The 24,288-nt window shown below is 43.4% G+C and overlaps 1 protein-coding gene across 2 annotated transcripts in view; it reads right to left on the minus strand.

Moving 5' to 3' along the window:
• The window catches only part of NMNAT2 (nicotinamide nucleotide adenylyltransferase 2), a 191,817-nt gene that overhangs the window by 9,552 nt on the left and 157,977 nt on the right, over window positions 1–24,288 (minus strand). For both annotated transcript variants that reach the window (XM_027868532.1, XM_027868533.1), the window contains 3 exons: window positions 24,051–24,131; window positions 22,930–22,974; window positions 18,346–18,422 (listed from right to left, as the gene is read on the minus strand). In XM_027868532.1, the coding sequence (XP_027724333.1) occupies window positions 18,346–18,422; window positions 22,930–22,974; window positions 24,051–24,131 (203 nt within the window). The remainder of the gene's footprint in view (window positions 1–18,345; window positions 18,423–22,929; window positions 22,975–24,050; window positions 24,132–24,288) is intronic.

A 24,288-nucleotide genomic window follows, 5' to 3' on the forward strand; every position in this document is an offset into this window, starting at 1 on the left:
CTGACACCAGACCCAGCACTCTATGCACTATGGCGCCACCTAGCTGCCCTTATTGGAATGTAGGTAAACATACTTGTACAATGCATTCTTACATCCAAGCCATTTGAGGAGAAACCCTTATACAGTCTCACTATTGAGACTCTTTGAAAAAGAGAGAGACTTACCGTGCAGGGTTAGCCCATGATTTCATTACAAGTCTATACAGATGATGGATTGATGGAACTAATTATGGTTATAATTGTTTTTCCTTCATTTTTGAAGAAGACCAATGACATCACAAGGATGATGTCTTGACTTGCAGTGAATGAGATTTAAGTGAGGCAGAGCTGCACAAAGTCGTCAATGCCTCACCCTCTCTTCCAGAGTCATCCAAGTCCAGTGGCAGTGGCTTGATGGGACTTATTAGGGCACTATTTAAAATGGACATCCTTGGTTGAAACAAAGAATAGAGCCAAATGTCAGTCCAGACTCAAAGGGAGGGTTGCCCTGTGATGGGATGATTTTAATTGTTGCTTCCCATTGAGACTTCAATGATTTAAGGAACTTATTCACAACACATGTTGGAGTTTTCCTTGGCTCAGCAGCAGATGAAGGTGGTACGGTGGGTAAGAGTTCTGGAAGGAAGGCTGTTGTTGGGGATCTCTGTCAAACATTACCCTTCACTTCATAGCTCTATGAACCAAAATGGGGAAGGGAAGTGCCACCTAGCTGTCCCAATAGTATCTCAATACCTTTACTCAGGTAGTCAGGAAGACCTGATTTCAAATCCTTCCTTAAACACTATTTGTGACCCTGGGCAAGTCACTTAACTGCTTAGCCTCAGTTTCTTCATCTATAAAATGAGTATAATCATGGGACCTTAGGGATTACTAGTCCAATACTCTCATTTTACAGATGAGGAAACTGAGGCTTAGAGAGGCTGTGACTTTCTCAAGGCCGTAAAATAATGATAATGATAATAATAATAATAATAGCAAAATTTATCAAGTGCTTTAAGATTTTAAAAGCATTTAACACATTATCTGCTTCATTCATAGGTAATGAGCTGGGATTCTAGCTGATGTTCTTGGACCCCAAATCCAGTGTTCTTTTCACTGCATGGTGCTACCTCCCAAACAGTGACCTACCTATAACTGGGATGCATGTAAGGTGATCTCTGTGCCACTGAGGCAAGGTCCACTCTATGCAAGGCATGAGTTAGACCTACAGAGAAAGCCTGGCCTGACCACTTTGGTCTCTAAAGCTCACAGGTTGAGAGGTACCAGCATACTCAACTAAATCACTCATACCTCCATTCGTGAATCTACTTGAACAATCAGTCCTCAGGTATTTATTGCAGACCCACGAGGTGCATAGTTCCATGGGAGGAATTCATGGTGAGAGCATTAGAGGCTCCAGCACCTGGATAAGGAGCACAGCTGGGCAAGGTTTATCCCAATGATGACCTCATCCTTAGCTAGAGGGTAAAGTGCACATAATAATAGCTAGTACTTATATAGCTCTTTAAGGTTTGCAAAATGCTTCACCAGCATGCTCCTCCCTGGGCTAATCTCTGGGAGAGAACTTTGGAGTCTCTGCACCTGAGAGCTCAGTTATTTTTGTTTCTGAGCCTGTGGCCAATCACCTGCAAAGCTGGTTCAACCCACTGAGGTCAGATTTGGTTCTTGTTGTATAACAGTAGGCATTAGCTGGGCCATTCCGTATGAAGATTGCACTAAGGCCATGGAGTTGCCCAAAGCTAGGCACCCTTGAGTTGACCAAGACCAATCCATGCATTCCTCTTTTGCTCAGCTCTCTCCTCTTCCCCTGTACTCCTCAAACAGAGCCTTACGATCTCCTGTCTGACTGGTTGCCATTGACTGCTACTTATCGAGATGTTTGTCCTTTGCAAAGGGTGAGGACCAGGAAACAGGCAAAGACTTCCTAGTACTCTCCCCATACCCTTTTTGCATCCTTCTTTCCTCTCCTGGTGCTCCAGTCCCTGCTCAGTTACCTAGCCTATTTCTTATTCCCACAGGGCTTTGCCCTCAACTGTTTATTTAGATGCAATTCCTAGCTCCGCTACCATGGCAAATTGCTTCATTTGGCCCAACCTCATTTTCCTCACCTCTAAAATGAGTTAGCATATGTAAAAACACTTAAAGAGCCAGATAAGTGCTATCTAGCTATTATTTTCATAAAATAGGGTTGCTAACACATATTACTTACTTCACAGTGTTGTTGTAAAAGAAGCTCATTGTAATCTGTAATGTGCTGTAAAATGGCAGCTATTATTATCGGTATTATTATTAGGGATGGGGGTTATTTGCAAAACAATACACCTCTCCTGGTGGAAGTGGGGGAGTATTTGAGGGGCACGAGTTCTTATCATTGGCTCTTCACATCATGCCTGCATTTTTTTATTTATCCTGCCTGCATTCTAGCTTGGGAGCAAGGGATAGCAAGTTGGGGTAGGAGGTGGGGAAAGGTGGATAATAATAACACACACACACACAGAGGGGGTGGAAGGGAAGGGGAGAAAGGGAGAGGAAGGTGGAGAGAGGGGGAATGGGGCAAAGGAAGAGGTGGGGAGAAGAAGAAGAGAAGGAGGAGAGAGAGGAGGAGGAGAGAAAGGCAAAGAGATAGAAATTCAAAGAGATGGAGGGAGGGAAGGAGGGAGAGAGAGAGAAAAACTTTAAGATTGCAAAGTGCTTTCTATTCATTATCTCATTTGATTATCACAACCACTCTCCTAAGTGAGCACCACAGATGTGATTATGACGATTTTACACATAGTGAGACTGATGGTCAGAGAGATAAGACTTCCCCAGAGTCAGACAACTAATAAGTGCTGTCAGGGGCAGGACTCAGAACCATGTTCCTTTGTTACTCCAGGTGCTATAGCACGGGAGAAACTCTTGCCCCTCTTGAAGGACAGGAGGACATCCCATCTGTACCTAAGTGAATTGGGGGAGTCATGGAGGTAATGGTGGTCAGTGGGTGCTTTAGTTGGACTGCAAGTTGAAGGGAGCTCTGATCTTCCTCTCTCCACCCACCTGGTGCTGACTCAATGCCTATGGAGGTGTGCACCTGGAGTGAATCAGGTCTCCCTTCACTCCCTCCCCCCTCAGTGAGAGGCCTCTGCAGAAGAAACAGGCAATAGGCCCTGCTCACTGAGTGGAGGCAGACACTTTAAGAAGGCCCAATAGTTTTCCATACCAATGAAATCATAAGTCTGGTACTTATCTCCAGTGTCCAGCATGATATCTGGTGTATATTATTAGGTGCTTAATAAATGCTTATTCAATCGAGCTGAGGTGGCAGCATGGTAGAGAAGAAAGAATATTGATTCTGAAGTCAAAGGATATGCCACTTACTAGGGGTCTGAGCTAGGGAAAGTCACTTAACTTTGTGGAGGTCAGTTTCCTCATCTGTAAAATGATGGGGTTGGACTAGAAGGGATGGGGAACCTGCAGCCTCCAGGTCACATGTGAATCCTGGATTCAGTCAAAGGGCCACACTTGAGGATCTAGAGGGCATAGATGCTGCCTGAGGTCCCCAGGTTCTTTACATTTACGCTCTTATCCTATTCTCTCCTTAACTCAATTCACAGCAACCCAAAGGCCTCCATTGAGTGCTGGCTGGGTATGCAGACATACCCTGGGGTGGACTGGTTTGACAATGATAAGATAATGTCTCATTTGGATCCTAGCACCCCACTCGCTATCTTACTGTTGCCCACTCTTCTAGGAACCTTCCCTACACTCCCCCAAAAAGAATCCTTCCTATGAATCATTCATCATATGTTCTACTTTTGTCACTTTCCCAGGGACAAGGGAAAAGCCAATAATGATGTGTCTGAGGAGAGGCCATCCAGGCCCGTTGTGGTTGCTGTTTGTCCTTCGTTCTTGAAGAGGACCGTGCCATTAGGACAGTGATGCCATGACTTGCAAGTGAATTGGATTTAAGTGAAGGAGGGCTGTGCAAAGTCACCAGCCTCACTTTTTCCTCCTGAGCCATCTGGGTCCAGTGGTGAGATGTTGATCAGGATGACTGGAGATGGCCCTCGCTGTCGTGGGAGACCGTGGAGTTTTTTAAGCTAAGGTCTTTAACAGGTCTCAGTTTGACTTTTGCAATACCCATTCAGTGATTAAGGCTAGGTAAGAAATGAGGCAAAGAATGGCCTCTTTTACCTAGTTAAAAATAAAAAAATCAGTCTGGGAGCGGGAGGCCCTCAGGATTTCTGGCCAAAACAGAAACAATTGCTATTTGCAGTCACTCTGAGCCATCAGAGCCCAAACAATGACCAAGTGAGGCTTGGACTAGGACTTGTTTTTGGCCAATCAATGACAGCCAGAGTGATTTTGGTTTAAGAAAGAAATCTAGTCTGTAAACCCCAAGATACCTTGCAAGGTTTCAGCAATCAAAATTTATATTCTTTTGTCCAGGCACCTTTGGGACCTACTCTATGCACAACTGTGTTTACAACTTGGCATCTTTTTTTTCCCCTTGTCCAAAGTAGAGGTGAAGAACATGGGGGGAGGGGAGGGTGCTCTCAGCTACACACTTGTGGTGGGAATGAGAGAGAAGAACCAGATCCATAGTGTAAACCAGGGGAGGAACAAGCAGCCCTACTATCCACTAGGTGGCACAGAAGATAAGAGTGCCAGTCCTGGAGTTAGGAAGACTTGAGTTCAAATCTGACCTTAGATACTTACTAGCTGTGTAATTCAGGGCAGATCATTTAACCTCAGTTTCCTCATCTATAAAATGGTAATAATAATAACACCTACCTTCCAGGGCTGTTGTGAGGACCAAGTGAGATAATAATTGTAAAGCACTTAGCATATAGTAAATGCTATATAAATGTGTAATCTATTATCGTATTCTTATTTTTATTATTATCATCCCTTTGGGGATGGTAGAATATTAGGTCTCATCTTGGTGGAATTTGAGGAAGCTTATTACTACTACTACTATTATTCTTGCATCTTTAGCTAAGTCAGAACAAGGAACTAACCAAAGGAAATAAACACAGAAAGAACCCAGAGGCACCATCCACTCCAAAAAAAATTCCAAATCTCCAAAGAGGAGAGGCCAATGAGGAAGCTACAGTGATCCAGTCTTAGCTTCCTTGACTCACATACAACCACACCCAACACTCTCTGCCTGGAGCCAGACTTTTATGGTTCTTGTTAGGTTGCTCATTCCTACAAAGCCCCATTGCCACTGGCATGAGGAAGGAGATACATATATATATCTCCTTCCTTATATATATACATATATATATGTATGTGTATATATATATATATGTAGAGAGAGAGAGAGAGAGACAGAGAGAGAGAGAGAGAGAGAGACAACGTGTGTTTGTGCTCAATCTCTTAAAAACACCAAACAATGGCAGGTGCTGCTAAGGTGGCAGCACTAGACTGTAAAATCCCTGAGGGCAGGGATTCTTTTTTTCTTTCTACTTGCCATGGTTTAAGTTTGTGTAGATGGTTATTCTGTTGTGTTTCAATAGAGAAGTATATAGCTTCAGATGCGTAGTGAGGAATTAAAAGCTATTCCTGTCAGCCCATGAAGGCCACATGGTGAAATTTAAAAAAAAAAAAAGAAAAAGAAAAACCACAGCCAAAACACCAAAACAGCAGAAGGCCTCTGGGACTCCAGGGGCTTTCAGAATGACACATCCTTGTCTACACAGACTCCCTCCTCCCTTTCCCCTTGCCCCTTCCCCCACCAGCCAGCCAAACCATCTCTCTGAGTCACCTAGAAGGAAGGAGTACGACAAGAGCCAAGGCAGCTGGGAACAAAATCTCCCCACCTCTTGACCTCTGCATTTGTCTGCATGCACATAAATGAATGGTCTTTGAGTTAAGAATCCCAAAGGAAATCCTTTCCATTCCCATCAATAGCTGGAGCCCCGGGAAGAACAGGGGGATTCCAGGTTCATGTCACAAGCCTGATTTTTTTTTAAACCCTGCCCTTTCACAGGAGGAATGGAGTTCCCAGGCAGCTGAAAGCTGAGCCTCCCTCCCAGGAACTAGTAAGTTCACACGAGACCTTATCAGCTCAGCGGGCTTATCCTGGGGGTGGAAGTGTCCAGCAGGTTTCCTGGCCCGAGTTAAATTGTCTGCTACAAACCACACAAGCCTAAATAGCTGAATCTTTGCCTTTACTCATTCTGTCCTGGGGTCCTGGAATTTTTTTTTGGAGTGGATGGTGCCTCTGGGTTCTTTCTGTGTTTATTTCCTTTGGTTAGTTCCTTGTTCTGACTTAGCTAAAGATGCAAGAATAGTAGTAGTGGTAGTAATAATAATAATGGATATGTATATAATGCTATAGATTTCAAAGCACTTTTCATACATTATCTTATTTGAACCTCATGACAACTCAGTGGAGCACTACAGATGTTATTGAGACCATTTTATAGATGAACATCCTGAAGACTAGAGAGGTTAAGTGAATGACCCAGGGCCACCCAAATGGTAGGAGTCTGAGGAGTTCTATCTACTATGTCTCACTGCCTCTAGATATTATCTTCTCTCAATGGGGCAGCTCTTAGCCTGTCATGGGATGGGAGACTAGTGTAAAGTCAGGTCAGAGAGGCAGGATGCAATCAGATTATAGAGAGCTTTAGGTGACTGCTATTTAGGCCAGAGCATTGGATGTAATTGAATAAGATGAAATAGAATAGGGAAAATGCAAAATATGACGCTTGGATCCAAAAATATCAACTGTGGGAGGAATGGTAAGTAGCAGTTCGTCTGAAAAAGATCTAGGGGGAACATATGGGGTAATACAAACTCAACGAGAATCAATAACATGATATAGCAGCCAAGAAAGTTAATGCAAAGTTAGTCTGGATCGAGATGCGTGGCTTCCAGGAATAAGACAGCAACAGTCCCACTGTGCTGTGCCTTGGGAAGACTAAGATTATAGTTGTAAAGCACTTAGCACAGTGCCTGGCACATAGTAGGCACTTAGTAAATGTGTGCTCCCTCCTTCCCTTCCCTGCATCTGGAATGTTGTGATCCACTCTGGCCACCAATGTTTAGGAAGCATTATTATTATGTCAAACAATGTCTGAAGCAGAGAATCCAGGGTGGCGAAAGGGCCTTGGATTCTTGGCATATTCAAGGAGAAACTAAGAATGTTTAGCCTAGAGGAGAGAAGATTCAGCGATATCTCTCTTCAAATACTTGGAACAGAGATTAGATTTATGCTTCTTGCCCCCCCCCCCCAAAAAGGCAGAACTAGGAGAATGATTGAAACTCGAACAAATTTAAGCTTAATGTAAGGAAAATTTTCTTAGCCATTAGAATTGCCCAAGAGTATAATGGGTCACCTTAGGATGTAAGGGCTTCTTTCTCTTTGGAGGTCTTCCCACAAAGGGGGGATGACCACTTGTCCAGTTTGCTATAAAGAAGATATGGGTTGGACTAGAGGACCTCTAAGATCCCACCCAACTCTGTGATTCTGGGGATCACATCTTACTCTGTCACAGGATTCATGATCACTAGAGTCTTATAAGACATTGTCCTATACCTTGTTGAATTGGGCTGGGACTTAATTCAATGACAAAGCTTTTGGACTTCACCATTCTGTTCAGTCAGGGAGCCCCGTCTTCTGTAATTCCTGGTTAATGTCTGCCAGGCCCTGATTTTAGGCTAGACCTCAAATAGCAAAGAGCAAACCCCATGACCAGGATGCTCTGCCCTCCCCTCCAATCTCTTAGCTTCCTGACTTCCTTCAAGACTCAGCCCAAGGAGGCTGTCCCCGGTCCACCCAGCTACTAGTGCCTCTCCCTGTGAGATTACCCTCTACCTACTCTGTGCATACTTCATCTTACCTAGTTCTTAACATGTGTTCTCCCCCATCAGAATGGGGGCAGAAATTGAGGGCAGAAATTGCTTTTGCCTTTCTTTCTATCTCCAGTGCTTCTACAGTGACTGACACATGATCAGTGGTTAATAAATGCTTATTAATTGACTGATGGATAAAGAAATGGGGCTGACATATTAAGTGATTCTAGAATGAGGTCATTTGTTGATTTGGTGTAAAGGAGGTCAGGAGAGGAGGGAGAAATAGAAAACCTATAGTCCAGTCCCAGACTGTCCCTTGATTGTAACTTTGGATGTGCTGGACAAGTCATTTTCTCTCTCTGGGCCTCAGTGACATCATTTTTTTTTCTGGAGTCAATTGTGGGATTAAGTGAGTTGCCCAGGGTCACACAGTTAGTAAGTGTCTGAAGCAGAATTAAACTCAGGTCCTCCTGATTCCAGGGCCATCTCACTGTCCCAGTTCCATCACTTGTAAAAATGTACTTAATGAGCTCTAATGTTCCTTCCCATTCTAAATTAATTTCTGATCTACGCCTTAAATTGTTTTACTTCTCTGGCCTTCATTTTCCCCATCTGGGGTGAAAATTCCACCTACCAGATAATCACGCACAAAATTATTGGTTAAAAAACATTACATAAACATATCGTGTACTGTATTGTCTCCTCAGAGCTATGTTGCTATTGAATCAAGCCCAACTCATTGTGATCCCTTTTGGTGTTTCTTGGTAGTGGTACTGGAGTGGTTTGACATGTCCTTCTCCGGCTCATTTTACAGATGAGGAAACTGATGTCCAGGATCACACAGCTAGTAAGTGTCTGAGGCCAGATTTGAACTTAAGCCTTCCTGCCTCCAGGTCTTGAGCTCTATTCACTCCCAGAGGTGATTGGAAGAAGTGAATTTAGACAAACACAGCCATCGAGTCCTACCTATCTCCGACTCCTATGAAAAAGGCTCTTCCCAATTTCATATGCATGCCAGACTAGGCCTGACATTCCTCTCCTTTTCTATGTGAATTCTACGAGGGAGTGGGTCCTTTCCTTGCAAGGTTCCTATCATTTCTACTTCTACATCCAGCTCTTCCTTTTTGGTAGGAATCAGGTTCAGAGCAGTAATTCCCCTCATTCTTTTCTCCATCTTTTTTTTAATTGAAAGTTGGAATATAGTTCTTTGATTTTTTAAAATTTTATTTTTCATTTATGGAATAAAACAAGCACTTCCATCATGTAATACAATAAAAAAAACTTATTGCACATGAAACTGCAAATCTACTATGTACAACTTGCTATTCCTTTCAAATGTACAACAAAATTATCATGTAAATTTCTTTTTTTTCCTCTATCTTTTCAAGGTTGAAATTTCAAGGCAAGAAATTGTTATGGCTTTATTTTCTGGCCAAGAAAGAGGTCCAGCAGATGTCCAGCTAATTGATGTTCCCCTTCACTGCTATGCCTCTAGGTGAGGCATGTGAACTGTTTCCCAAACTTCTATCCACTCTTTCTGAGTTCTGTATTATACTTTGATGACATGCTTCCCTAATCCCTTGCTTATTGGATCTTCTCCCATGAGTCTATTTATTTATCTGTCTGTCTGTCTGTCTATCTATCCAGAATACCTATCTAGATTATCTATATAACCAAATTATCTATCCATCTATGTGTTAATAATTATATAGCTACTTTTAAAAGAACCAGATCTGTGATTTAATCAGGGTAGGGAATTCCTGGTGAGGAACTACCTCTACCAATACAGACTGGCACCTGTCTCAAAACTTAGGGTCTTAGAGAGATGCCTAGAACAGAGGTGTCAAACTTAATCAGAAAGGAGGCCACTTAACCATGCCACGCATATTGATTTAGAAAACCACATGTTAACATTATCTATGTTCTATTGTGTTTTCATTTATTTAGTTAAATATTTCCTAATTGCATTTTAATCTGCTGTACCTGAGAGTAAGCAGCAAGGGCCTTGGGTTTGACACCTCTGGCTTTGAGTACTAAGAGGTTAAGGGAGTCACATAGTCAGTATGTGACCATCAGGATTTGAACCCAGACTGTCCTGACTCTAAGGCCCACTCTCTAAACATTCTGCCATGTTGCCCCCCTCCTCCCTCGCTGAACTAGATGACTTCTGAGGTCCCCCCTTCCAGCTCTAGGTCTGTAAACCTATAATTATGTTTGTGTAAGGTAGGAGCCTTTCAGGGAACCCGAGCCAGAGCCCCAGAGATTCAGTGGACTGCTTGTTGCTGGGCTGAAGCAAGACGTGGTATTTTTATTATTGAGAAGACTCTGCCTCGTCTTGTTCTCAGTCTGGGTTCAGGGCAGGCCACCCCACTCTCCACTTTACCCATTCATTATAGAAGGGTGGAGAGGCTGCTGCTTCTCCCCAGACCTGTTTGGACTAGTAGCTTCTCTCCCCACTCTGCTTCAGAGGACCTCGGAGAGGATGTGGGAGGCCTGCAGGAGACAGGACCTTGGAGAGTTTCCAAGAAGCTACTCTTCCTCTGTTTCCAATAAGCCCCCAGTCATCTAGAGTTTGTGAGTTTTCTGATATCTAGGGCAAGGGTTTGGATTTGCATGCATTCTCTTGGGGGCAGTGGGTGATAATGGCCAGTGCTCTCTAATGACCTCGTTACATTTCTGCTGCCTCTCCTTTTTCCTAGCATAGGCCCTGTCTTCACTTGATAAGCTCACCAGAAGGCAGCTGTGAAAATGGGAGAAACCCTCATTGCAGGTGAAGGGAGAAGTAGATGCCTTGAATTAGAAACTTCTAGGAGGCCTCAGATAACTAGATAATCTCAAAGGCACCTAGGTAGCTCAGTGGATAGAGTTCTGGGTCTGGAGTCAGAAAGTTGTTGTTCTTTAGTCATTTTTCAGTCATCTCCAGCTCTTCATGACACCATTTGGGGTTTTCTTGGCAAGGATGCTGGAATGGTTTTTCATTTCCTTCTCCAGTTCATTTTGCAAATGAGGAAACAGATTAATAGGGTTAAGTGACTTGCCCAGGGTCACACAGCTAGTAAGTATTTGAGGCTAGATTTGAACTCAGGGAGATGAGTCTTCCTGACTCTAGGCCTGGCACTTTATTTATTGTGCCACCTGGTTGTACTGGAGTCAGAAAGATCTGAGTTCAAATCTGGCCTCAAACACTTCCTTGCTATGTGATCCTGGGCAAGTCACTTAACCTCTATCTTCTTCAGTTTCATCAACTGTAAAATAGAGATAATACCACCAACTCTCAATGTTGTTGGAAGAGATCAAATGGGATAATATTTGTAAAGCATTGAGCACAGTGCCTGGCACATACTAAGTATTAATAAATGCTCATTTCCTTCCTTCTTAGGTACGCTCTCTATGAAATGTGTCCAAAGTGATGAACACATATTTGTTAGACGCCTGATATATGTAATCTCCACTCTGGTCGCACGGTGGTCCTTCATTTCAGTGTGGAGGTGACCCTACACTCTTGAAGTATATTCCAGTGGAGAACAGTCTCCAACATATTTTTACCATGCATATTATTCTCAAATTTATATATCCAGTCCTAATCTTTCTCCTAAACTCCAGTCCTTTTCTGGATAGTTCTTCCTAGATTTCCTCTGGTTATCTCAAACTCAACATGTCCAAAATGGAATTATCTTCTTCCCTATTCCTGCCATTTCTCCAAACTTCTCTATTTTTGTTGGACTAATACTATCTTTCCTGTCACCCAGATTGATGATAATCGGAATCATATTGGACTCTTTGCTCGTTTTCATCCCCCAGTTACTAAGCCTTATCAATGCTATTTCTACAACATCCCTCAAATCCATCCTTCTCTGCACTCCCATCGCCACCAGCCTCCTTCAGACCCTTAGTATCTCTTTTGTTGACTGCTATAATTGTCTCCTAATTGGTCTCTCTGTTTCCAGTCTCTCCCCCTCTTCAGTCTCTCCTCCACAAAGCTACCAAAATCATCTGCTTAAGTGACCATGTCCCTTGAAACCTTCATGGGTTCTGCATTGCCTCTAGAATAAAATACAAATTCTTTGCCCAACAATTAAGGCAATACTTTGGCTCTTACCTACCTTTCCAGCCTTATTTTGTACAATTCCCATTCACAAACTCTACATTCTCATCAAACCATGCTATGAACCCTTTCTTAAACATGGTACTCCAGTTTCTGCCTATGTGCACTCAAGTAAGCCTTTATGTGAGTACCCCGTGCCCTCTTCTTCTCACCTCCCAGAATCCTCTTCTTCAAGGATAATAATCCTAGCTAACATTTATGTAGCACTTTAAGGTCTGCAAAGCACTTTACATACTGCATGTCGCAAAAGTTTTAGTTCAGTTTTGAGCTATTAAAGCTTATACATTAGACCAATACCCCATATGTTATCTCATTTGATCAGTTTTAGGGCCATTCCTTCCCTGGTCCTTCTCTCCAGAACCTCTGTCCCCCAATTCCCTCCCCGTTTATAGTGCTCTTTCCCTTGGGCATTCTTATTTTACAGCTGTTGCATTTCTCAGATAGAATATAAGCATCTGAAGACAGGGCCAATGTTTGTCTTTGTATTACCTGCACCTAGCACAGTGCTTTGGATATAGAAGGTGCTTCATAAGTGAGCCAGTCATGTGGCATGGCAGATAGAGAGCTGGCTGTGAAGACCTGGGTTCAAGTTCCTCCTCTGATATATACTGGCTCTAAGCCACTTAGCCTCTCAGTGCCCCAGGCAAAACTGTCCAAGACTGAGCTGCAAAGAAGCTACCAACCTGCACATGTTTAGAGAAATGCCTTACCTGAGAGTTCCCTATACTGATGAAACCATAGCACCAGTCCCAGGCCCTGTTCTCACTAAATGTTCACAGAAGTAAGTTTCAATGAACATTGTGGAGCCTCCCAAATGAGATCCATAGCCATGCAAAAGAATTCAGCTTCACTCTCCACACAAGGAAAACCAGGCAGAATGACATTTGTCCAGAAAGCAATTTATGTTTGGATGGACAGCCCATAGTACTAGTCCATCAGTCCCGGACAGAAACATCAGAGGGACAACGAACTTGGCCAAGAACTGTTTTCAAGGAGGAGTTGGGGGGAGGCAGGGTTGCATTTAGGAAAGTATGTAGGTCTCTTACTGACCTCAATATTCTGCCTGAAAAAAAAAAAAAGCCCATTTAAAAAAATATATTCTTCTGCTGATGGCATATAGCTGGTATCTAAGTCAGCCAAAGAAAAATGGAGAGATGTAAGATGGATATAAATAGGCTCCCACATATTACTGATGAAGAATTACACACCAGAAGAGTCATAGGAGGTACCCTCTAAGAGATGGAATTGGAAGAACAGGTGAGCTGAGCAGGAACAGCAAGACATAACAAACAGTTTCAGTCAATCAGTCTACTGTTTTAAGGGTTTACTACAAGGGAGGCATAGCACTTAGCAATGAGGAGACAAAGGCAAAAAATGTCCCCCTCCCTGCAGAACCTCTCATTCTAATGGTTAAGACAATAGGTAAACAACCGGATACATACAAGCTATCAACAAAGCAGACGAAGGTAGTCTCAGTTGGGAAAGCACTCAGAGGGAGATCCCCAACCCCCTCCCAAAGCAGGCTGAGTGGACCATCTGTGGAATATTGTTAACAGAACAGAGAGACCCCTCCCACTCCCCCAACACACACCAGGGATATAAAACCCCCCTGGAATTTTAGGGCTCAGATTTTGAAACTGTGCCTGATTTATCAAGCTGTATGATTCATACAATTCCTATTTTTAAAAAATAGTTTTAATTGACTTCAAGAAGACTGTTATTAGGGCAGCTAGGTGACTCATCGGATAAAGTGCTGGGCCTGAAGTCACAAAGACTCATCTTCCTAAGTTCAAATCTGGTCTCGAACACTTAGTAGCTATATGACCCTAGGCAAGTCACTTAACCCTGTTTGCCTCAGTTTCCTCATCTGTAAAATGGGTTGGAGAAGGAAATGGCAGACCACTCCAATATCTTTGCCAAGAAAACCCCAAATGGGGTCACAGAGTCAGACATGACTGATACAACTGAACAACAACAAAGGACTGTTATCTTCTTGGCAGGACGTGGACAAGAGCCATATAGGATGATGTATAGGATGATAAGGCAGAGCTGTGCTGTAATCTGCAACAAGGACTGCCCAATGAATGAACTGGTCACCATTTATTAAGTGCCTACTATGTGCCAGGCCCTGTGCTAAGTACTTGGCATACAAAGACAAAAATGAAAACTCCTTGCCTTCGAGTAGTTTACATTCTATAGGGGGCAAATAAGATGCACATATATACATAAATACATACATGTGAGCATACATATACATACATGTACACACAGTATATACAAGGTGCTTTATGGTAGGGGATGCTAGCTGTTGAGGCAATCAAATAAGGCCTTATGTAGACTATTGCACTTGATCTGATCTCTGAGGGAAGGTAGGCATTTGAGGAGGGAGAGAGAACAGTTTTGGGGGGACGATGGATGCTGGATTTATTTTGTACTCATGTAGAAGAAGATCACAGGTCCACCAAATCGTTGAAGAGCAGTGTGGAAGGCATTTATTAGGTACTGGCAATATGAAAACAAAGCCAAAACATTTCCCGTTCTTAAGAAGTCCATATTCCTTTGGGGTTGGGAGTCCAGTATAAAGACAGAGAAGCATAACTCTAGGGAGTTAGGAGAGGTCACTTAAAGAGCTCTAATTAGTATCTGAAGGATTCATCTGCTCAAGGGAGGGGGAAGGGTGCGGGGTTGTGGCGTGTTCAGACCACATGAAGGCCTGAAGGAAAGGCAGTCTCACTTCTTCAGCTGCTGGTTTTCCCCAAAGATTAAGAGAAGGTTAGAGCCTGGTGAATAAACTTTTACTGACTGATGTGGAAGATACAGAAGATGGTTGAGATAAAGAACGAGCCAACTGAAAAGTTTTTTTCACTAGAAATTGCATGAATCAGACAACTTGGCAAATCAAAAAAAAAGTTTCAGAATCTGAGCCTTGAAATTCTATTTTTTCATACCTATTGTTGTTATTGTTGTTTTGTTATTTCAGTTGTATCAGATTCTTTGTGGCCCCACTTAGGATTTTCTTGGCAAAGATACTTGAGTGGTTTCTTCAGCTCATTTTACAGCTGAGGAAACTGAGGCAAACAAGGTGAAGTGACTTGCCCAGGGTCACACAGCTAGTAAGTGTCTGAAGCCAGATTTGAATTCAGGAAGATGAGTTCCTAACTTCAGGCCCAGCATTCTATCCACTGAGTCACTTAGCTGCCGATAGGGGTTCTCAATTCTGTTAAAAGAAGGTTGCTGAGGTGTGTATAACATTGGCATAATTTAAAAAGTTTAGCCAGAATAACTGATTAGAATGATTACTAGAAGCCTTTTCAGTATGTTGACCAGTGACTTTCGGTTGAATTCTATACTCATCTATGGCTTCAAATGAAGTTTTCAAGGGAGAGGAAATTCTCTCCCAAGGCAGCCTTTTCCACTTTGAGACAGCTTTCCAAAGCTGCATAAATATCAGTTATTATTTTTATTATTCCCCCATAGATGCCCCAGAGCAAGGAGGCCGGGATGACAGCTGCAGCCCCCTCCAATCACTCTTGGAGAACTTGGCAAACATTACTTTTTACCTTCGAAGGATCCTTTGAAGCTGGTGGAAGGAGGGACAGTTAATTAAAATACTAAACCCAGAACTAAAGGGGGAAGGGGAGTTAAATGTTTTTTCTTTTAATAAAAACATTGTTTAGGGGTGTCGGGTGGAGAGGGGTACAGTGGAGAACCCAAACAGGTAATTTCTTCAGGGCTGGGCTTCCCCACCTCCACCTAATGAGGACAGATTCCTGACTTGAAATGTTTCCATTGAAACTGGAACCAGACATTAAAAGTTCCTTGTCCTTAATCTTCCTCTCAAATCATAGCCTTCTCTTCTCAATTCCACCCACAGTCCCCTCTTATCCCCAGGAATTCCTTGAGCACTAATTGTGTTGGCACAAGCTGCATAATACTATATTATTAGTTCAGCATTCTTTGTTTGTCTAGACTGTGAGCCCCCTGAGGGCAAAGATTATGTCTTCTACTTCTTTGTATCGATTCAGTTAGTCCAGCCAACATTTAAGGATCTGATATGTGCAAGGTACTCAGGCAAATGTTGGGCATGGTCCCATATTCCAATGGATTTGGGAGCTTATTTTCTCCGATGATGTAGGTTTCATGTTTGTCCATCCTGTTTGACTCTAGTCTCCTCAAAGTGCTGGGGACCTTCCTCATGTTCTATTGACATCACAAGGATACCAACAGAGGAGTCAGGGCTATCTGTCAGTTTTAATTTTTTTTCAATCCTGTATTGCTTTAATTCAAGAGGCAGAACTAGTGGATAAAGAGTTGGCCTCCATGACAAGAAGATCTGGGTTCCCTCTTCAGACATATACTGGCTGTATAACCCTGGGAAAGTCATAATCTCTAAGACTTTAAGTATAAGAATGGGCATTGATCTGTGTTGGCTAAGAAAGTTTCCTTATCAGGAGCTCCCCATGCCATTGAAAACACCTATCCAGTCTAAAAAATGAAAATGTCTTTGATGACATAAGTTCTACCCTTTCTCCTTCCAGTGTTATTTTTCATCTTGGTATGTATGCCCAGTTTAATGAACTGGACCCAAGGATTCCCAGCCCCAGTACATAAAACTAGGGATAAAAAGATTTTAAAAGATACTACTTGCCCTCAAGGAATTTACAATCAAAATCTCCTACAGTAGTGGTTATGTGGATGGTACCTGGACCCCTAAAAGCTCCTGAAACATTTCCCACACAACCCAGACCCTAAACCCAGATCTCTGGCATTTGCCTGAGGCACCTGGCCTTTCCTAGTCAATAATCCTTTTAACTGCACTTTCATTGTGGCTCTCATTGTCTGTACCCGGCCCATCCCAGGCTACTTTCCACTTCTAGATCACATCCAGATCTTCCCACAGTCTTTCTGTATAAAAACACCCATCTTGCCCCCATTAAATTGCTCAGATTCTTAAAATCTAGCCCTTCTGTATTGGTGTCACAAATACCACAGATTCTTAAAATCCTGCCGGCTTCTATTGGTGACAAAATAAACCTTGTCTATGACTGAAAGAAGGCTCGGGTGGTTGAATTCTTTCGAGGCAGAACCTGTGCCCTTTGTTCTTGCATTTGGGGCTTCCCAGCACCCCTAGACAACAAAAATGGTATCAAACTCAAATAGAAATGGACCACTAAATGGGCAATTAAATCATCCATAAGGATCCCATCTTATCAGGCTGTGTATTAACTAATAAAATTACATTGGACCATGCTTGACTCCTCTGTCTTACAGCATCTACTGTAAGTATAACAAAGACTTGCAGAATGAATATCTAAATACATTAGTACTGTCAGGCTGGGTCTGGCAAAAACATTTTCTGGTGGGGGAAGGGAGCTGAACCTTCTTACTTAATTAAAATAGGCAGAGTTGACCCCAGTGGAGACAGGAACAAGCACTTATTAAGCACCTACAGTGTGCCAGGCAATGTGCTAAGCACTTTACAAATATTATCTCATTTACAAATATGATCTCATTTGAATTTCCCCAAGTACAAAGCAGAAAAGTCCCACTTACTCTGTGTTGGCTATTCCTTTTCTATCCTTCCCTTTCCCCTCCCATGCAAAGGTATATACTAGGGTGATAGGCAGCCCTTTTCAAAAGGGATCTCCCTAGGGGGTGGGGTGCTCTCCTGGGGTGTGGGAATGATGAGGTAAAGAAATGGAATTAAACTTAGATCATTAGGTGGCCTAGTGGATAGCTTTCTGGACTTGGAATAAGAAAGACTGGAGTTCAAATCCATCTCAGAGACTTACTAGCTGTGTGACCCTGGGCAAGTCACTTAACATCCATCTGCCTGAATTTCCTCTTCTGTAAAATGGGGATAATAATAGTACTTCCCTCCCAGGACTGTTGTGAAGATCAAATAAGATAATATATGTTCAGTGCTTTGCAAGCCTCAAAGTGTTACATAAAAGCTATTATCATTATTAAAGAACAGAAGAGGAGGGAAGAGAAGAAAGTTGTGCCCTGGTGTGGGGGCTTTGGACCTCTCTGGTTTGCATGGGGTTGTTTTTGTTCTGGAAGCTTCAAATGAGAAGTTTCCAAGGCAGATCATGATTTTCCCAGGACCCCTAGGGTAGTGCGAGTGAGGAGGAGGATCACAGGATTGTAGATTTAGAGTTGTCAGGGACCTCCGAGGTCATCACAACCAACCCCCTCACTTGTCAGATGAGGAAACAGAGAAGGAGGAGGATGTGTACAAATCAAACAGGAGAGGAAGCTGGGGCGGTGACTTTTCTCTTCCGTGTGAACGGTGGGTCCAAGGTCCTGGGAACATGGTGTCAAAGGAAAGGTCAGGGAAGGTGAGAGCAACTCAAGTGAAGCACACAGGGAGGAGGGGGAGGGGAGGGAAAGAGGAAGAGCCCCCCTCTCTGCCTGTGGACCCCCCTCCAGCTGGGGCGGCAGCCTCTTACTCACATCAGCCTCATTCCAGAGCCCAGGGATGCAGAAGGATTCCAGCAGGTCACTGCCGCAGAGCAGCAAGATGCGGAGTTCTGGGGAGAGGAAACAAGAGTTTGGAAAGGGAACAGAGAGCCCGGGGAAACACAGGAATCCATTCAACTCGGGGCGACTTCCTCTGAGGATGCATTCAATCCCCTTTCCTCCTCCACCCCCAGGCCGGCCCCTCTGGCTAGCCCTGGAACTCTGGAGTCAAGGGAACCTTTGTAGAGATGGCCCCACATGAGTGGATGCACCCCAGAGAAAAACAATAATACTAACAACTCAAATCCATTCTTCACTTGGTTTTCAAGGCATTTCATTTACACTTTCTCCTTTAACCCTAGGACTGGAGGATTATAGCTTTAGAGCTGGGAAGCACTTCAAAGGTCACCTAGTCTCACTTCCTACTTTTACAGATGAGGAAACTGAGGCTTCAAGAAGGTGATATGATCTGCCAAAGGTCGCACAGGAAGTCAGGAATCAGATCTGGGATTTTAACATAAATCTGACTAACATCAGAGCCAATATTCTTCAACCTCTGCAGTATGGCAGGAGCTGTTATTCTTCCCATTTTCTAGATAGGGAAAATGAGTTTGAGAGCAGTTTAATAAGTGACTTGCCCAGAGTCACACAGTTAGTAAATGTCTGAGACCAGATTTGAACTCAGGTCTTCTTGATTCCAGGCCCAGTGCTCTATCCTCTGTGCCAAATTTAAGTGTTTTGACTAGATTGTTTCTAAAGTCCCTTTGAGACCTAAAATTCCTTTGAGAGCTAAAATTCCATCCTCAAAGTTCTCAACCTACTTCGGGGGTTGGAACCTAGGTTAGTAGAATTGACCTGGTACTTAGAGGTCAAGTCTAATCCTGTGACTTCCCCGACGTTACATAGCTATTAAGTGGTAGAATTGGGACTAGAACTCGGGACAGACTGGGTCCCACTGCAACATGTTAATTGCCTTGTCTGGTCCCCCATTTTGGAATTCAGTTGGGAGCGTGTAATGATGGAGGCCTCCATTGGTAGTCTCAGGAGATGTCTGAGGTTGCTCATTTCAGACTGTCTGAGTAAGAGGGAGCACCAGTAAAAGTCTTTCCCCTAGACAGCTGCCATAGCCCTGCTCTAAGCCAAGGGAAGAAAATCTGAGTTTGACGTCTCAGGTGGGGCCCAGTTGGCTTCTTTCTGCAGACCTCAGAATGCTTTTTTGCCCCATTCAGACATGCAGGGTTAACTACCTGCAGAACTCTTCAGGAGGTCTGATTCTAAAAGCTAAATTTGGAAGCCTCCCCAGGGAAATCACTCTCCCTGGCTTCCTCTCTACCCATTAATATTATTCTCTCTCCTGTACCAAGCCAGTGACTCACTCTCTCACCCTGGCATGATGTGAGAGATTTTAAAGGAGAACAGAAAATAAAAGTGAGAGTTTCCAATCTCTCCTGAATGCTAAAACAGTGTTGTGTTGGCTTTTTCAGGGAAAATAAAAGCTTAGCAGAGCACCAGCTATCTGTGCACAATACCACTTGTGGTCACTGGAGGGCAGCAGTGGTTCCATCCAATAGAATAATGATTGGGAAGCCTTCCAGCTAAAGAGACAAAGGTGTGGTCTGGGGTAGCCCGAGGCGAGCAATCCTCTGGAGAGGTACAATGAAACTGGGGCCACAGATGCTAATTGAGAGAAGATTATAAACAACTTTTGCCTTTTCATGCAGTATGGAAAAAAAAGGCAAATACTGGGATGGAAGCATCAACATAATGGCTTTAAGGAAGCAAGGCTCCTTTTTCTATTTTCTTATTGGACAGTCTGAAGATAGAAGGGTGAGACTGGGCAGGACAGGGGTGGAGCTCTTCCAGCTCTACCAGGAGTAGCTATGTGACTTTGGGAAATCACTTTCCCTGTTAGGGTCATTGTTTCTTCTTTTGAAGTAAAATGAAAGGGTTGTTGGAACTAAATGATTCCTAAGGGCTCTTTTAGGTCTAAAATCTATGGTTCTGTATAGTGCTAGGTTGTTGTTGTTTGTCCTTCATTCTGGAAGAGGACCATGACATAAGGAAGATGATGCCATGACTTAAAAGTGAATTGGATTTAAGTGAGGGAGGGCTGTGCATTTGAGTCCAGGGGCAAGATATAGATTAGGACCACTGGAGATGGCCTTGCTCTATATAGTGCATTTTCTCCCTTGACACTTCCCTCCCAAAAAGGCTCAGTCCCTCGACTGATAATTCCAGTTTCCCCTTTCATGAATGAATGAATGAATGAGCAATTAACACACACTTTCTATGTAAGAGATAAGGAATTAACCTTGAAGTAAGAAATACCTGGGTCTAGGTAGATAGCTTTTGTTAACTGTATTTCTCTCCTAGGCATATATCTCCTGACTGAATCTCAACTAAAGGAGAGGACTGAGTAGTAAATTAAAAGATGGCATGCTCTGGGAAAGCCAGGAATGGTAGATTTCACTGCCCAGCTTCACCACTAACACACCTTGGTCAAGTCATCTAGTTTTTCGAGTGCTGCAGCTGCCCAGCATGGAGGGCAGTAGGACTGCTCTCTTGTGCAATCTACTTGCAAACTTGCCTTTAGTGCAAAGAAGAACAAGGCCTTCTCTGTACAGTGCTCTGAATTCTGGGGGAAATTCTAGGAAGGGACCATTTCTTCAGTAAGGGGCTCTGATGAGCAGGAAATTGGCAAAGAGAAATGTTTGTGTCCAGCTTTTTCTATCTTATCCTCTTGTCTTCCATCCACTCTTACACCTTCTAAGTGTCCTAAAGGACCATGGAGGGTGGGAGGCTGTGGTTAGAGAGCCAAGAATGTAAGAAGCTCATCTATTAGACAGTATGCTCCTAGAGGGCAGGGACTAGCTACTACTCCTGTATTTGTATCCCCAATATCTAGCGCAGTGCCTGGCATACAGATGGCAGTTGACAAATGCTTGTTGATTGATTGACCAAAGAAGAGGAAAAAGTAGAAAGGCCAGCAACAAATGAGCCCTTGTTTATTGTGTCTGACTCAGGCTGGAGAAAGAAAATAGTCATTACTGCAAAAGCAGTAATCAGATTGCTTCTGAGACGAGACGTGGAATGGCCTCTTTAAAATGGATCTGATCCCTGATCCCAACCCAGCACAAAATCGCAGAAAGTTCAGGCTGGAAGAGGCCTTAGAGATATGATCCAACCCCTTCATTCCATAGATGGTCAAACTGAGGCACAGAGAGAATGAAGTGCTTTGTCCAAGGCTACAAAGCATGCTTCCTCTCCAATGTGAACTTGTTTTACAAAAGCAAATGATACTTGTGGTGGGGGATGGGGAGTGGGAGTTGGGGCCTTGATCACTACTTAGAAGGAACTGTTTAAATGTGTGTATCAGGGGAGCAGGGGGCATTGGTGCATCCTTTCAGTTGGAAAAATGAGGATGTGGGATGGCTTTTCAGTTCCCATGTACTTAACAGACAAGTTTATCCAAAGGTGGGAGGATAGTTCCAGGTCCCCCATCATCCTTACTTTAAATATTGCTACTTTTGATGCAGAATGTGGAGGATATGTTTTCCTAGGTTCATTTGCATTCTTTCCAAAGCCCCTGGAGGTAGGGAAGTTCATTTTGTACTCACACTGAAACCGTACTTTCAGTTCTCATACCTAAGGGAGAGACGCTGAAGTGAAAATTGTCTATTAATATGGGTACTTCATCACATCTTGGGATCTGGTATGGCTCCAGGGCTCTGGGGTGTTGCTTTGGGGAGATAACTTGGGAATGTGACCTTGGGAAAGAAAGGTGTCCATTGGCTCTGGAGAAAAAAATAACTTTTCTGAATGTGTTGTTGCTGCAAACACAGCTCTGCCCCATCTCTCTTGCCTCAACTCCCTCTGTGTTTTTGTTGCTCAGTGATGTACGACTCTTTGTGACTCCATCGACCATAGCACACCAAGTCTATGGGGCTTTCTTGGCAAAGATACTGAAATGGTTTGCTATTTCCTTTCTCCAGTGGCTTAAGGCAAACAGGGTTAAGTGACTTGTCCAAGATCACACAGCTAGTAAGTGTCTGAGGCCAAATTTGAACTCAGGTTTTCCTGACTCCAGACCCAGCACTCTATCCACTGAGCCATCTAGCTGCCTCAAAATCAAAACCATAAAGGAAAGGGGGGATATCTGCCATGCTGGAATGCATTCTCTTCTCATCTCTACCTCCTGGCTCCCCGCCCCTTCCTTTAAGTCCCAGATAAAATCCCACCTTTCATAGGAAGCTTTTCACAGCCTCTCTTAATTTTAGCACCTTCCTTCTTTTGATCATTTCCACGTTATTGTTGTGTACATTGTTGTTTGCATGTTATCTCCCTCATTAGATTGTGATGAAGGACTATCTTTTACCTTTCTTTGTATCCTCAGCACTTAGCACAGTGCCTGGCACATAGTAAGCTATTACTAAATGTTCAGTGACAGACTCACTGACTGAAGAAACAACTGACTTCTGGGATTAAATATTGGCCATTGGGCCTCCCCACTCAGCCTACGTTTGAGCTGTTTCTAGGTTCAACCTCCCGAAACCCTCCTTCCTTCCCCATCTCACTCACCGATCTCTTCATACCGCATCACTGTGCCGAGATTGGCATTCTCATCTGGGGAAAGAAAGGAGAAGAGAAGGAAGCTTCAGGGAGCAGCTCATCTTCAGGTCTGTCAATGGCACTTGATATGCTTATCTGAATAAGCATAGGGGGCTTAGGAGAGACCCTGACATTACAGACTAATCAAGGCTTAGAATAACTGGGTACCTCAGACCTAGTACATCCCAAACTACTGAACCGATGCCAGGCAAACAGAAAGAATTTTTAGAGGATATCTCAAAAGGATTTCTTTTCCCTTTCCTCCACAGGGAAGGGAACTGCCCACAAGAGTAATGCCCATGGCATGGAGGAGACATAAAGAGTAATAAAAGTAAAGTAAAAATGGCATAAAGTAAAATGGCATAAAGAGTAATAAGGAGGCATCCTTTTCTTAGGATAGCTAAAGAGATGGTAGGCAGATGACAACTCTGGGGGTGTTCAGGCTAGGCCTTGCCTTTCCCCCTGCTTCTGGCAGGAGACCATAAGGTCGCTTAGAAAGCCTTAGATATCCCTTTGTCTTCCTCAGGTAAATGCACCCTTGTACACACACCCACACCCACACCCACACCTACACCCCCCCACACACACACCCCTTGTCACCTACCATCTTTCTTAACTACAGAATTCTATTTAACCCCAACCCAACCCAAGAGGTCTAAGGTTGGAAACCTGAGAAAAAACAGAGAACACTCCCAAAGAGCCAAAGGCATTAGTGCCCCAAGAGGGAAAATTTGACTTGTTCTGTCTAGTAACTAGACTGTAGAACAAGATCTAGTTCTATGCTGTAAAGGGAAAGCAAGCCTTTCTCTTTCAACCCATCAATGACAACATTTGATCTTAGATAGCTGTCTCAGCATCAAAAGCTGTGATACTGTCTCGGTATCAAGAGTTTTGAGAGGCAGAACTCCTGTGCCTTCATGGGGAGGTTTTCAGATGCATGTAGGATGTATGGAGAGAAAACAGGTGGCCTCCAAATAATGGGGATGGGAAGGAGAGAAAAGGAACAACATGGGAGGAGAGGAAAAGACCATCAGGGGAAAAAAAAACAGCACAGAAAAGGAGGTGGGAAGAGAAGATTCTTTGCCACTTACCAACAAAAGTGAAACGCTCCACTGGTGGACGGACACAACAAATTCGGCTCAGGCTTTCTCCTACCTTCCCCAAGATCTTTGCTGTGGAAGAAAGAAAGAGAGAGACTTACTGCATGGAAACATCTAAGATGGTAACATACCAGGATTGGGTTACGGGAGAAAGAAAGAAGAGAGAAAAGAGAAATATGACAAGTTCCCTTTCTTCCACTCCATTAGCACAGTGGACAAAGCACTGGAC

This window comes from Vombatus ursinus, unplaced genomic scaffold (assembly GCF_900497805.2).
Source record: "Vombatus ursinus unplaced genomic scaffold, bare-nosed wombat genome assembly UNPS02014789.1, whole genome shotgun sequence".
Lineage (NCBI taxonomy): Eukaryota > Metazoa > Chordata > Mammalia > Diprotodontia > Vombatidae > Vombatus > Vombatus ursinus.